General features: G+C 39.1%; 1 protein-coding gene across 1 annotated transcript; it reads left to right on the top strand.

Moving 5' to 3' along the window:
* The first annotated feature begins 14,193 nt into the window (after positions 1 to 14,193).
* On the top strand, positions 14,194 to 16,181 carry LOC145018271 (F-box protein At3g07870-like). The gene has a single exon (XM_078976172.1). It carries the CDS (start codon positions 14,695 to 14,697, stop codon positions 15,868 to 15,870), a length of 1,176 nt encoding a protein of 391 aa, XP_078832298.1. The 5' UTR covers positions 14,194 to 14,694; the 3' UTR covers positions 15,871 to 16,181.

The raw sequence follows: 16,181 nt of genomic DNA, 5'->3' as shown, positions 1-16,181 counted from the left end.
GCAGAATTTCGATTCAGTTGCTGGAAAATGAATTAGAAACATTACCCTAAACTGTTTTAGTAAATGTAAACTTGTTTTTGGTGGTGTAATGTTTTGCTAATTCATTTACAACAACTAGTTATCAAAATTACAAAGTTTTATGTAATTTTTGATTGTGTTCATATTCATGTTCTTGTTCTTATGATGTTTTAGATGATCATAGGAATTATTTGTAACCTATTTGGTAGTTTAATTCTTGATCATAATGAGTTTTAATGGAGTCCATAACTTATCCTTAAGTTATGGAAAACCAAGAGTCACACTTGAGTTAAAACCATTAAGAAAACACAAGAGTTATAAAAATGAAGAGTCTTCATTTTATGACTCTATTAAACTCATAAGTTACAAGAAATGAAAAGTTTTGAAAGTTACAAAACTTGCCCTCAAGTTTTGGAACAAGTAAAGTTAAGTTAAAACTTTAGTTCCAACCCCTAGAATTTTAAAAGTTAAAATTCAACCCTTATACTTATATTATGATAATTTAATAATTATATATATATGTATAAGAATAAAGTCGTCTTACCGCTAGTACGCCTCATTCACGAAGCTGGTCTATAAGGTGGGTATAAGGTTGTTGCCTATAAAATGGTGACTTAATGGGTGAATATTCTCACCCACCGCTTGCTTGACTGGTGGAGGGTCGTTAGCCGAACGGGTAAGACAAGGACTTATAAATTCTCATTCAAAGTATGATGAATATATATAAAGTAACTAAATGTTTATTAAATTCCCAATCTTAGTTACTTTAGGAAAAATGTGAATAAGGTGCTAATCCATGAAATTACACTTTACACTTTGTCTGAGTCGTTGGTGGAGCGTGTGTGGTTAACCGGCACACTAACTTGGACTTAACAAGGTAGGTAAAGGGTGACTTAAGGTTTATTATAGTATCGGTGGAGCGTGTGTGGTTTACTGGCACATCGATTGAGTGATAAACTTTAAGGGTACCAAGTGATTTGCATGGTTACTTCACACCTCGTTTTGTGATCCTCGGCATCCTAGTCACAAAACCTGGAGGGCACTCCCGAGATCGAAACATGCCTTTGGAAAGTTCATTGGATCTCAAAGAATCTAGGAGTTTCTAAAACCAATAAAAACTAAATATTTAATATTTCGGTTTTCGTGGTGGAAATTGGTGAATCGTCATTCACCTACCTTTCAAATATGGTATAGCTTAGATTACGGCATACCTCTTCTAAGTTATATTATATTGTGATTGGATCCTAGCCTTAATATTACATTTGGGTGTTTTATTAAGGACTCTCTTAAATCTAAACTAAACTTGTTCTTCTCTTTCAGATGTCTTCAACTAATGCTTCTGGCTCGAATCCTAATGGCTCCTTTACTCTTATGAGTCTATGTGGGAAAGTCACCTTTGATGGATCCAACTTCAATAAGTGGATCAGAAACATCAGGATGATTACCCGCTACGAGGACAAAGAATATGTCCTTGACAAGGAGCTTAAGGAAATTGACGAGTCCACTGCAACTCCCCAGGAGATCGCTGACTTTCATACTCATGAAAGAGATGCAACCAAGGTGGCTTGCATCATGTTAGCCACCATGACAGCTGAACTCCAAAAGTCTAACGAAGACTTCTACCCTTATGAAATGCACCAAGATTTGATGGAAAGATACCATCAAAGTGCACGACAAGAGAGGTACGAAGTCATCTGCTCCATGATAACAACCATGATGAAGGACGGAGAGTCCGTCACGAGCCACATGCAGAAAATGCAAAGGTATGTGGATCGTTTGCTGAAGCTTAATGTGAACTTCCCTGAGGAGCTTGCAATAGATATCATTTTGCACTCCTTACCATCGTGCTATGATCAATTCCGCATGACATATCACATGAACAAGGAAGAGGTCACCCTCAGCAAACTTCAGGGACTTCTCAAGACCGCAGAAACAGGTCTTAAGGGGAAGTCGGTTGCTATCACTCCTACTCCAGAAACAACTCCGGTCTTGGCAATCGGGCAGAGTCGAGGGAGGAAGAGAAAGAGATCTTCAAAGGGTACCAAGGCTCGGACCCTTGATGGCTCTTCTTCAAGTGGAACCAAGAAAGGTTTCATTACTCCTTCTTCTGACCCAAAAGAGGCTGAATGCTTCTATTGCCATGAAAAAGCTCATTGGAAGCGGAACTGCCCAAAGTACCAGCAAGATGTGAAGGATGGGAAAGTCAAACCCAACCATGCAGGTATTTACACTATCATTTCTAATAACTCACCCCATTCGAAATCTTGGGTCCTTGATACAGGTTGCGGTATTCATATTTGTTGTGACTTGCAGGGACTAGGAAGAAGTGAGAATGTGGAGCAAGGAAGAATAAACTTAATCATGGGGAATAGGAAAGTTACACCTGTCACCAAGATTGGAGTTTATACTTTATCGCTAAGTAGTGGGTTAAATTTAGATTTGAATAAATGTTGTTATTCGCCAGAAATGGCAAGAAATATTATTTCCTTTCATGCATTGTACAAACAAGGTTTCACCTTTTCGTTTGATAATGAAGTTGGTTCGATTAATGCTTTCTTTAATAATGTACTTTATTTTAAAGCATTACCTTGTGATGGTGTGTATGAAGCTGTATCTATTGTAGATAACTTAGGAAATAATGTTTTGTGTATTGATTCTACTAATAATAATAACTTGGATAAAGCATTGTTATGGCATTGTCGTCTTGGACATATAAGCAAGAAACGCATAGGCCAACTCCAAAAGGATGGAGTCTTGGAGTCGTTTGACCTAAAGTCAAATGATAGTTGCGAATCATGCTTACTTGGAAAAATGACAAAGTCACCCTTCACAGGCTCGTGTGAAAGGGGTGAAGGTTTGTTGGACCTTATACACACGGATGTGTGTGGACCATTCAAACATGCCACAAGGGATGCTAATCGTTATTATTTGACTTTTACCGATGATTACAGTAGATATGGATATGTCTACTTAATCAAGCATAAGTCAGAGACTTTCGAGAAGTTTAAGGAATTTAAACAGGAAGTCGAGAATCAATTGGGCAGGAACATTAAGATGCTTCGATCCGATCGGGGTGGTGAGTATCTTAGTTCAGAGTTCCTCGACTATCTAAAGGAATGTGGGATTGTCTCACAATTGACACCTCCCAGGACACCGCAGTTGAATGGTGTGGCTGAGAGGCGTAATCGAACCTTGTTGGACATGGTTCGTTCCATGATGAGTCGAGCTTCGCTACCAATCTCATTCTTGGGGTATGCCTTAGAGACTGCCGCCCATATCCTTAATCTAGTCCCTACAAAGAAAGTTGCCAAAACTCCTCACGAGATGTGGACTGGTAAAGTACCTAAACTAGACCACATCAAGATTTGGGGATGCGAGGCTTTCGTGAGACGCGAGACTCATGATAAGCTCGAACCCCGAAGCGAGAGGTGTATTTTCATCGGCTACCCACAGCATTCCTTTGGTTACCTCTTCTACAGACCTAGTGACAATGTGGTCTTTGTAGCAAGAAGAGGAGTCTTTCGAGAAAGAGAGTTTATAAGACAAGGAGACAGTGGGAGGCAAGTTGATCTTGAAGAAATTCAAGAATCAAGTGGTGAAGGAACTTCAAACTCTAGCCCTCAACTTGAGGAGGAAACTCCTGTTGAGCCAATTGACGAATCTGTACCTCTGAGGCGTTCCACGAGAGTTAGGAGTGCACCTGAGCATTACTATGGATTCCATATTACTGCAGAAGGTGAGACACTTATTAGTGATGAGACACTAGTAAGTCAAGATGACCCTAACAGCTACGAGGAAGCCATGGAAGGCCCCGAGTCTGCCAAATGGAAAGAGGCTATGGATAGCGAGATACAATCCATGGATGACAATCAAGTTTGGAACTTGGTTGAGAATGTACCAGGTCGAAAGACTGTAGGGTGCAAATGGGTCTTCAAAAAGAAGACCGACATGGATGGTAAAGTACACACTTATAAGGCTAGACTGGTTGCAAAGGGCTTCTCTCAAATTCCTGGAGTGGACTATGATGAGACCTTTTCTCCGGTAGCCAAGATTAAGTCTATTCGGGTTCTGTTAGCCATAGCCGCATTTCATGACTATGAAATTTGGCAAATGGATGTCAAAACCGCTTTCCTTAATGGGAAGTTGGCTGAAGATGTTTACATGAGTCAGCCAGAGGGTTTTGTCAGTAACGAGTACCCTAATAGAGTGTGTAAGCTTGAGAAATCCATTTATGGATTAAAGCAAGCACCTCGCAGATGGAATCTTTGCTTTGATGAAAAGGTCAAGGAATTTGGCTTTTCTAGGAGTGAAGATGAATCTTGTGTATATGTCAAGGCTAGTGGGAGTATAGTTAGCTTTTTGGTATTGTATGTGGATGACATACTACTCATAGGAAACGACATTCCAACCCTGCAGGAAGTAAAGTCCTGGCTTGGAAAGTGTTTCGCTATGAAGGACCTTGGTGAAGCTGCCTATATTTTGGGGATAAGGATTTTGAGAGATCGGAGTAAAAGACTAATTGGACTTAGTCAAAGTACCTACTTGGAGAAGATTCTGAAGAGATTCAGAATGCAAGACTCCAAGAAAGGAGAGTTACCCATCCAGAGTAACGCCAAACTGAGTAAGACACAAAGCCCTAGCACTGAGGCTGAGATAGCAGAAATGAGTCGAATACCTTATGCTTCGGCTGTAGGTTTGATCATGTATGCTATGACGTGTACTCGACCTGATGTAGCCTTTGCCTTGAGCATGGTTAGCAGGTTTCAGGGGAACCCTGGCAAGGCACACTGGACTGCGGTAAAGACTATTCTCAAGTACCTACGAAGGACTAAGGACTGGGTCCTTACCCTCGGTGGGAGTGATGACTTGAGAGTTGTAGGGTATAGTGATGCTAGCTTCCAGACTGATAGGGATAACTTCCGCTCTCAGTCGGGCTGGGTCTTTACCCTAAATGGAGGAGCAATTTCTTGGAAGAGTTCCAAGCAAGAGACAGTGGCAGATTCTACTTGTGAATCAGAGTATATTGCAGCTAGCGAAGCAGCAAAGGAGGCGTTATGGCTGAGGAACTTCATTGGAGACCTTGGAGTTGTACCAGCTATTAAAGAGCCGATGGAAATTTTCTGTGATAGTGAAAGTGCTGTTGCCTTAGCCAAGGAACCAAGGGATCACGGGAGATCCAGACACATCGACAGAAAATACCATTTCATCAGACATCGGATCGAAGAAGGAATCCTCGTGGCAAAGAGGGTATCATCAGATGAGAACCCAGCAGATCCCCTCACGAAGGGACTGACTCGGGTTAAGCATCTCCAGCATGCTCGGAGCATAGGGCTGAAGGATGATATTAGATTTAGTAGTTAGATAATCTCGAAATTTGTAAAGTGTAATTGACATTTGATGATGAATAAAAGTGTTTTATTTATGAGTAAAGTGTTGCTATCTCTTGTCGATCGTTTACTATATTTCTTTTGCATGTTTTGACTTCCAGAATAATTTTTGTTTGGTATAACATATTATTCAAACCTCCACAGTCGGTCATATGTCGGAAGTAGGTATGAATCAAGACTGTCATGTTTGATTGTAGAGGTCTGGGACAAGGCTACAACAATCATGAGTGCTCATAAGTTCTGAGCATTGGACTCAACCCACGCTCACTGGAATCACTTCATGGAATTCTATCTCGAGTGATCGTGAGACGGTAATATCATATAAGTCTTTAAACCTAGAGATATGATTTGTTACTTACGAGTTGGTTATGCATTGATTGTACGAAAAACGCATTGGTAACTCGATGTTATAAAATCGTGCTCTTATGTGTAATTCAATGAGTAGTAGAACAAACATATGAGTCAAAGTTTATCTGTTCCTTCTTGGATTAGAAGCTGATATCTGGGCCCCTCGATGATTTTGTTTTGACCTATGTACCGGGCCCGGTCAGAACTAAATTGATGTGTTCAATGAAGTTCTTTGTCAAACAAATCGGAAATCGGGAAACAAATGTTGGACAATAAGTAAGACATTGTTCCATGTATTTGTCCGACTGATATCTAGAACGGAGGATTATATGATCACTTATCTTAAATGGCGTACCATCATCTTCTCAAGTTTCGAGAAACCTTGTAAAGAGCTACGATTGCCGATCGGTTCCTGAAGTCATACTTGCAGTAATAGTTACTAGACTTATCCAAGTGGGAGACTGTTGGATAAGGTGTCTAAGTCCATAACTATTTCTGGTATGTATTTGACCCGACCCGGCATGGTCCATTTGGGTTGCATGGCACCATGCAATTGGATAGACTAAATGAGAGAAATAACGCTTGGAGATTATTAATATATTATAAGTTCTAATATATTAATAATATTATTTGATTAGTTTGATCAAGAATTAATTAAGTGATCAAAAGATAACTAATTAAATATATGGGTTGATTAAGTAAATCATCCATATCTTGTATAGTGGGCTAAAAGGCTCCATGGATCATCAAGTTGGGTTCCACCCATAGGATGCTCCATGGATGCTCCATGGGAGTTACAAACCCATGGGTCATGGAAATGAAGAGTCATGACACATTAGGGTTTAACCCTAGATGTGTCAACACTATATAAGTAATATGATCTCCTCCCAAATCGGTTACACACATACACACTAAGTAATAAGGGGGCTTGGCCGATTTTGAAGAGTGTGTATTCTCTCATAAGTTCTTCCAAGAGCATTTGGTGTTGTGTGAAGCATTTGAGGCATCACCACTTGAGGTGCTAGGCTCACAAGGTTTCAAGGAACACAAGCAACAACAAGGTAAGTTATTCTATCTATACTTTATGTTAAAATTGTTCCCCATGTATGCTAGATAGGATATAACCTTGGAATTCAACTTTGCATGACAAATTAGACAAACATAGATCCAAGGTTATTAGGGTTGCATGTACACTTAGGAAGTGTTAGAATGCTCAAAACCCATCACAAATTACCATAATACCCCTGAAGGTCAAAGTCAAAGTCCTCAGTCAAATTTAACCTTCCTGATTAACTCTACTCACCGAGTCAACCCGTCGACTCGCCGAGTTCTCATATCCAGAAAACTCTCATAGCACGACTTAACTCGCCGAGTCACCCTAAGACTCGTCGAGTCCAATGATCTCTGAGTTCCATCCTGACCAACTCACTAAGTCCCCAACCGAATCACTAATTTAAGGCTTTAACTGAAAGAGGTTAGGTTCTACGAGCAGACTCGCCGAGTTCACGACAACCTTTAATAGACTCTCCGAGTTGTTCTTCCAACTCGTTGAGTCCAAGCTCATCATTATAAGACTCGTCGAGTCGCCCATGCGACTCATCGAGTTACTATGCGACTCAATGCCTGATCTCTAGGCCGACTCGCCGAGTCCATTCGTGCATTCTCATAATCTCGAGTCACCGAGCTACTCCTTTGCTCCAAACAATAGATATGGGTCTCTAGGGTCCATTAGCAACATAAAGTTGCCAGCTTTACGTGCTTCTTGCCCCAAAATACCAAAAACCAAGCTAGAAAGGGACTTAACTCTTGGGGAAGGGCCTTTGCATAACATCTTGAAAGGATTTATGCATCAATGATCCATATAGAACTCAGATCTGGAGTTTCAACTCCAGATCTAACTCATGCTTCAAGATCTCATCAATATTTCTCCAACCAAAGCCTAAAACTCCATGAAAATGGAACTAGAAAGGAGAAGGCCAAGGATAACGATTCCTTACCTCCAAAATGATCTCCCGCTGAAGTATAATCCGGATCTCTTCAAGTCTCCTTGATCCAAGCTTCTTGATCTTCAAGATTCCTTCACAAATCACACCAAATTGCTTCCAAGTCTTCTCACAAACGAAATTAGGGCTTTTGGATCTCAAAAGGGTAGCAAAGAGGCTGAGGGTGGGTTATAATGTGCTTTATATAGGGCACAGCCCCCAGGATTAGGGTTTTCTCCCTTCAGCACCAACTCGTCGAGTACAAGCCGTTGACTCGGCGAGTTGGCCACTTAAACCCACAGCAAATCCCAGTCCAAATCGGCGAGTAAGCATTCCTACTCGTCGAGTCCCTTTCCTTAATTTACAATTTAAGCCCTTCAACAGCACCTCTGGAATTTGGGGTGTTACAAAATTCTTTTACATTCGCCCGTCATTGTCATTCATCCTTTCCGACCATCCCTTTGTTCACCTTGAGTCCCCACTTGACTCACTTGGCGGCTGTAGTTCCCTTCCTCCGATTGCTCGGGAATCAGCTTGGGTTGCTCAATGGGCATAGTAGGTTCGTCCCTATTCAACATCCGCCTCATTTCTTCCCTTTGTTCAGCTAACATAGCCTGAATCATGGCTTGTACTCCAGCCATGGTGATTGGTTCGGGTACATCTTCCACTACAACGGGTATTTGCTGAATCACCGGGGGTTGATTTCTATTCTCATTTGTATTCCCAGCTCCACTGCGGGTTCTTGCCATTTTGATCTGTACACCGAATAAGGTGAATGAAGATCTTAATTTAGGATTGACGTTTTAAATCATCCTTATCTCTCTAAAACGTTTATATGCTAGTTCTAATATCGTATTCGTACGTTTAGAATCCTAAACACATAAGGTTTCCAGATCTGGTCGACAACAAACCATAGATCCGATCAAACTATAACATAAAGCATAACAAATCATTTAGCACGTAAAAGCAAGTTAGGCATCATTCCTAAAATAAGCTAGTGCTTGTGTCTATTCAGGTGTATTACCTAAATCTATTAGACACACTCCTCACAATCATCACTTAGCATTCTAAGTTTAAGTCTAGAAATAAATCCATATTCCTAGTTCGCTTAAACTAATGCTCTGATACCAACTGTGACATCCCCATTTTCACGGCCAGAAAAGATCGATTTTGTTTATGCTTTGTAAAAATCAAAGTATCTCTTTTAATAAAAACATTGCAGAATTTGTTCCCAGTAAAACATGATAAATACGTTATCAAAGTATTTCCGAAGAAAAGTACTTTTATTCATTTTAAAACATTTGGAATTTCATCGTCAATATAGAAACATAAGCATAAACAAATATTAGATTCATTATCACTCGTGATTTATATGTCCTTAATCTCTCAGTGTAATGTGACTTCGTATCAACACCTAAGATATAAATAAGCTGAGTGGGTCAGGTTGGGAAACCTAGTGAGTACATAGGGTTTTCAAACCAAAATAATATAATTATTATGTTTAAACAATCAAACGATCAACCCAATGCCCATCCCCATTATCTTCCTTACTCTTAAGAGTCTACCCAAAGAGGCATCTATCCTGCATTCGTTCATTCTGAAGTCCTTCACTTCTAGGCTTATAGTACTGGCACTAAGTCCATAACTGCCAATGCTCATTTGTAAAGCACTAATTCCATAGCTGCAAAGTTCATTCATCGGGTACTAAATCCATAGCTACCAGTGTCTAGGTACTAAGTCCATAGCTACCAACGTTTATCTATCAGGTACTAAGTCTATAGCAACCAACATTTATTCAATAGGCACTAAGTCCATAGCTTCCAATGATCATTCATATCATCTTTTATCTCTCATCATTCATCTGCCCATGTTATACCCAAAATATTTGTAGATATAAAATACGTATACAGTTTAAATCATTTAAAACTTGTATAAAATTGTTCATCTAGCATAGATAGCAAGTATACAGATAATATGCACACATAGCACGTAGTTTATATAAAATACTTCATATCTATGTATAAGATGAAAGGGACCATGCACTCACCTGATAAAGTGATGACTTGGTACTCGGACAACACTTCGCTACTGTTAAAACAATTTCCCTCGGACAAAACCTAGTATCCTTACCACTAGAGTTTAGTCTAACATTAACTGCGACTAATTAATAGTCTATATATTATTATTATTATATAAGTGTTAAGAAACTCTCTTATATAACTCATAATAATAGCCCAAATACTCATTATAAGTTTCTAATAATGTTACTATATTAAAACATAAGCTATACTAAAGATATGGTAGGCATAGCTCATTTACAGCGGGTTTTCTCGAAAACCAGGCTTCACTGGAGCAGCGTTCCCGAGCCGAAAGAATCTTTTCTCGGGATTCCGGGAGCCTCGGGGCTTCCTTTGGGTGCTAGGGGGTTTACCTAGACTTTAGGGGGGGGGGGGGTTGGGGCTTTAGAGAGAGAAATTAGAGAGAGAAAGAAGGGTTTGAAGGTGTGAGGAAGTGAGGGAACCTAACACCTCTATTTATAGGGTGAAATCCTAACAGACTTGCCGAGTCGGTGCCACGTGTCATCACCGGATGGCTTTTCTTGGGGAGAAAGCCTTGGCCCATATTCAGCCACGTCATCCCTTTTACAGTAGCACCCTGCCGACTTCTAAACCTCGTAACTTTTGCATATGAGCTCCGTTTTCGACGTTCATTTTTTCCACATGTAGGTAAAAACAAGATATACAACTTTCATTTAGACTCCGTAGGCTAATTCTCGACCGATCTTAATTTTAATAGTATGAGGAGATTAGACTGTTAAATGACCGCGGAGAATTCGTAACTCCTTCATACGGACTCCGTTTTCGTATGTATTTTTACTGTTGAGTTCCTATTAATGAGATCTTCAACTCTCATTTACGTCGCGTAAGCCAAAAACCGCTCGAACTAAAAATCGAGTTTCGGGTTGTACACCACTAAGTCGAAACTTTGAAAAATCATAACTTCCTCATACAAAGTCAGATTTGGGTGTTCTTTTTATGGATTTTCTCATTTTAACATACTCTACGACTTTGTTTTAAACTACTATGACTAAAAAGTCTTCTATCGTAAATTTACTTTTTGCGCTTCCCGATGCCGTGCCGGTTTTGCTGTAAAACTTCGACGGGCCATAACTTCTTCGTTATGACTCGGATTTCGACGTTTTTTATATGTACGGAACCCTTGATACATATTCTAAAACTTAGTAAAGATTATTTATTCTAAATAATCTTCCATTAACAACTCATTTTTGACGCTCATTGTCTCTAAATTGGCTAGCCCGGATCTACGGGGGTTACATTATGTGGTACTGGTAGGGGTGAAATAGTCCCCAGTTACCGATTGAAAGAGACCGAAGGGGAGGCCAGCACCCATATATGCTAGGCAGCTACTGGTTGAAAGAGACCGAAAGGGAGGCCAACACCCAAATATGCTAGGCAGTTACCGGTTGAAAGAGACCAAAAGGGAGGCCAACACCCATATATGCTAGGCATTATGTGATTATATGGTATGTGGTATGATGGGGGAACTCACTAAGCTACGCGCTTACGGTTTCTAGTTTTGGTTTTAAGTACTTCTTTTTCGAAGGGAAATGAGCCGGCTCGATAGCAGTACATCACACACATGATTTCCACACATGAGATTCTTGGGATTTGTACTCTGACATTATTTTCCTATGCTATGTTTTGAGATGGATGACTTGTGGTTTTCATGATATGAGATACATTGATGACATTTTTAGTAAATTGTTTTATGAATCTTTAAATTAAAAATGAAATTTTTGGTCTTGAAATTTGGGATGTTATAGATACATGTTGATGTTAGAAAATTGGGTATTTTGTATACTCTATGGTTTGGAGAAGATGATGTATTTACTACTAAAAAAATTTGAAAGTGATGTTGATGTTATTGGGTGGAATGTTTTAAGTGAAACCTAACCTTATTTCCACCCTAATTTTGCAAAAATGAATGAAATTAAGGATGTTAAAGGTCAAACAATGGTCAACGCACATATTTTACAGGTTTACTCGGTATCAAGTCACATAAGGATGTTTTAAAATAGAAAAACGAGACTTTATTCCCTTAATTTACAAAAAGTAAAATAAAAATAAAATAAAATAAATTGGATAACATTTTAAAACAAAAACAATAAATTCGATGGGCTAATATGATATTAACAATAAATTAAGTATGCATGAGTGGAAGATACGGTAGACATCCCCTTTTTACTTTATCTAGATATAAGGGTAAATTACACAATTCGTCTCTCGTGCACATGCTAGAAAGCGTGTTTAGTCCCTATTTTCAAAAATTAACTCGGACCGTCCCTCGTTTGGTTAATAGTTGCACGCTTCATCCCTTGTTAGTGTAAATTTGCGAGATTCATCCCCTGCGAGATCTAAAATGACTATTATGCCCTTTTATATTTCTTTTCCATTTAATTTAATGTTATAATTAATATTTTTAATTTAAAAATAAAAGAAAAAACAATATGGCCCCACTTCATATGCTCACCTCAACAGATCATCGGATGAACACCACTTGTATCTCTAAAACACCATACATCCATCGCCAACTTCCCAATTCTACCTTTCTTCCTCAATCATATACCTTATACCACCTTAAAACCCACCGCCAGCTTCCTACCTCATCCTTTGTCGGGTTACACCACCATCAGACTACCCTTGTTGCACCCTTGTTCATTGTAACAAACTGTAACCAACACCCACTTTAAACCTTACCTTTAAAATCGGAAAACCCACCTCAGTCGGAACCACCTTCGTACAACCTGCACTATTCGAACATCATCGGTTCATTGCCTCCAAATAACAACTATAACTTGCTTTATACCACCCTCGAATCCAACCATCTATATCCCCCCAGTTTCTGAACTTTATCTTTACAAAAATTGCCTAGAACGACAACCAAATCAGCCCTTGAAAACCATCTTAAACACCGCCCGAAATGTGATCACCTTTCCATCTCCGTTGTCAATGGAGAAGATTTGGGTTCGATTTGAACCCACTTCTCTGATCTGAATATCCATCATCTTTGATTTATAAATTTAGGGTTTAGTTTGGTTTCATTTGCAGGTTCAGGGTTCATTTTTTAGGTTTGAGTAATGACTGGTGGTGATTGCAGGAGGTGTTGGCGGTCTGTGAGATGAAGTGAAAGAGATGACCGATTGAATTTAAAGATGAAGAATAAAGGAAATTGGGGAAAGGATAAATCGCAACTTACTTCTCTCTTTTTCGAGCTTCTGATTTGCTGCAAATCGAGAACAGTAAAAATGAGAGGCGACTTAGGGTTGAGTGGAGATATGAGATGGTGGTGGTGATTGTGGTGTTGTTGATGATTCCACCGATGATGGTGGTGTTGTTGATGATTCCATGTATAGTTCCTTCTTGAGTTTTAGGGTTTGATAGAGGCGATTGGAGGAGGATGAAGATCGATTAGTCTGATTTTGGTTTATCGCTTTGGGGTAAAGGTGAAGGTGGGGGCAATGGGGCTTCGTCGACGTCGGGAGTGGCTGAGAGCGGGGGGACAAAGGTTGAGGAATGCGTAGGAGGGGGAATCGGGGAGGTGTGGGTTTATGTATGTATATTTATTTATTTTTTTTAATCTAAAAATAACAAACAAATAAAAAAAATAAAAAAGACATAAATAAGGGCAAAATGGTCTTTTTATGTCTAGAGGGACGAAACGTGCAAGTTTTAAACGAACAGGGGACGGTCCGAATTAATTTTTGAAAATATGGACTAAACACGCTTTCTGACATGTGCACGAGGGACGGATGGTGTAATTTGCCCTAGATATAAGTTCTTGATCTCTTTGTGTACATATATAGGTGATGGGGGGTGCTTTTGTTTTATCCGTTTTCTATTTATCCTTGTTTGGAAGTTACGTTGTTTGTCTAGGCTTTGTTTGTATTTGTCAAGATTCCTGCTGGCTTTTTTATTGTATATATTAGAGTAAATTATTGAAATCGTCTCTATGGTTTGGTTAAAATTGCACGTTTGGTCCCTAACTTTTTTTTGGCACTCAGAGCGTCCCTGTGGTTTGATTTTGTTGCGTTTTTCGTCATTCTGGTTTGATTTTGTTGCATTTTTCGTCCCTTACATAAATAAAATTAGGGACCAAACATGCAACTTTTACCAAACCATAGGGACGGAAAACGCAACAAAATCAAACCACAGGGACGATCCGAGTGCAAAACAAAAATTAGGGACCAAACGTGCAATTTTAACCAAACCACAAGGACGATTTCAATATTTTACTCTATATATTATCATTGTTAAAAAAAAATTAAATAATTAAAAATAAAACTAGTAATAAATAATAATATAGATATTAAAAATTGAAAAATAAAAAGTTATATAAATCGATTGATTAGAGAAAGTTCAGTAGCAAAACCCCCAGATTTTTTAGCACCAATTACTAAAAGAAAATGAACCCGTATTACAAAACTCCCACTACTCTCGAGTCTCGAGTCTTCCTTCATTCTTCCGAGTCCCCTCCTCATACATTTTTCACAGAACCAAAAAAAAAACCTCTGCTTCCTCCAGCCGCCGGAGTCGAAAACTGCAAAAGCCATCTGCACCACCGCCTTCTGCCCTTCTTCTGCTCTCGGAGCCTCACCGTATCTGTCTTTGTGACTTGGTCTCTCTTTCGTAGCTGCTCTCGATCTGTTTTTTTGGTTTAAAATTATTTATAATCTTCACTCCTTTAGTCGATAATATTATTGTTGATAGTAAGTAGTAACAGTTCATTTAACTAAGATATGTTAGTTATTAATTGTTAGTGGTAAAGTATTCGTTGGTAGTAACCTGTCTTAAATTTTGATTTTTTTTTTTGGATCTGCGCTGCTACAATCTAACACCACCATCAAAGTCTAGAAAACAATCACTCTTCTCGATCCATCCATGGAAGACATACCAGTACATGTCATGGTCGATATTCTCTCAAGACTTCATGTGAAGACAATCATCCACTGCAAGTGTGTATGCAAAAAGTGGCTTCATCTCGTTTCAGACTCTTACTTTATCAATCTTCACCTCTCCAGATCACCCGTAGGCCTCATGATCTACCATTACTCTGAAAAAGAATTGATGGGTCACCCGAGACTGCGTGTTTTGAAGTGGGTGGAGGTCAAAGACGACGTCAATCACCACCATTTACACCACGACCCTCTCATGAGCCTCGACCTTAACCTTGCATCCATTTTCCAAGACTCTCAAATACTCCTAATGGGCTCAGTCAACGGCTTGATCTGCTTATGGCAGGTTTGCCCTAAAAGTGATAACATTTACATATGCAATCCAATCACAAGAGAGTATATGATCCTCCCTACACAACAATACCATGGAAAAGGTTATGCTATAAATGTTCATTGTTTTGGTGTCAGTTTACTCTCACATGAATACAAAGTCATACGGATCTTCCAACGGGTATTAATATTACCTCGAAATATAACCTCATCATCATCGTCATCATCTGAGCCGAGTTTATTGGAAGCTGAGGTTTACACTCTAGGCACAGGTCAATGGAGAAGCCTTGGTCATGTCGCGTATAAGATTAATGGATTCCATGGACCATATCTAAATGGCCATGCTCATTGGTCGATTGTTGTTGATCAGGATTCAGTTGAAGAGATTTATGCTTTTGATTTTGACAAGGAGACATTTAAGTTGTTCCCATCTCCTCCTGTTGAAACTATACAAGGAAGTCGATTCCATTTCCGAACTTTAGCAGTTGTTAAAGGTTGTTTATGTCAAAGTGATACCTTTGATTCTCAATTCACGATGTGGGTGATGAAGGAATATGGGGTCAAGAAATCTTGGGAAAAAGAAGTGATTATCAAGAAAAGTATTAGCCAAAATCTTGATTGGTTGATGTCGGGACCTATTTATCCTATTGAGCGTTTACATGATGGAACAATTTTGATGGTCTATTATCAAGACAAATTGTTGATATATTCTCCAAAGGGAAGAACAGTTGCAAATTCCGAACTTTTTGACAACTGTGTGTCTGGAATGCCTTATTGTCCTAGCTTTCTTAAGCTCCAGAACTTTGAATCGGAGAGAGTTTATGTGTTTTAAAGGTTAGTAAAAGGAACAACAACAACCATTTTGTTATCAAACAACCTATTTGTGTTCAAACCACTACCATAACATTTGAATGTAAGTATCTACGATTAACACCCACTACTTCATCGAAATGGATGATTTGTTCTGGCTTACCTAGGCCTTAGAACTTTCAGCTTTAGAAGAGTTCGTGTGTCCTAAACGCCAGCAAAGTTTCTACTCATTTCCCATATGAGTCAAAAGAAGCCGATAGAGTTTGATTTCATTTAATGTAAATTAATGATTCAGCCTAAAGCTTCTATATAAATTTATGTTTTATGTCATAA

The sequence above is a fragment of the Lactuca saligna genome, chromosome 9 (genome assembly GCF_052625555.1).
Source record: "Lactuca saligna cultivar CGN05327 chromosome 9, ASM5262555v1, whole genome shotgun sequence".
Taxonomy (NCBI): Eukaryota; Viridiplantae; Streptophyta; class Magnoliopsida; order Asterales; family Asteraceae; genus Lactuca; species Lactuca saligna.
This window is presented reverse-complemented; position numbering and strand designations above follow the sequence as displayed.

Bases quoted from the DNA above. Each gene is read 5' to 3' on its own strand.
- LOC145018271 (XM_078976172.1), top strand. From the start codon at position 14,695: ATGGAAGACATACCAGTACATGTCATGGTCGATATTCTCTCAAGACTT.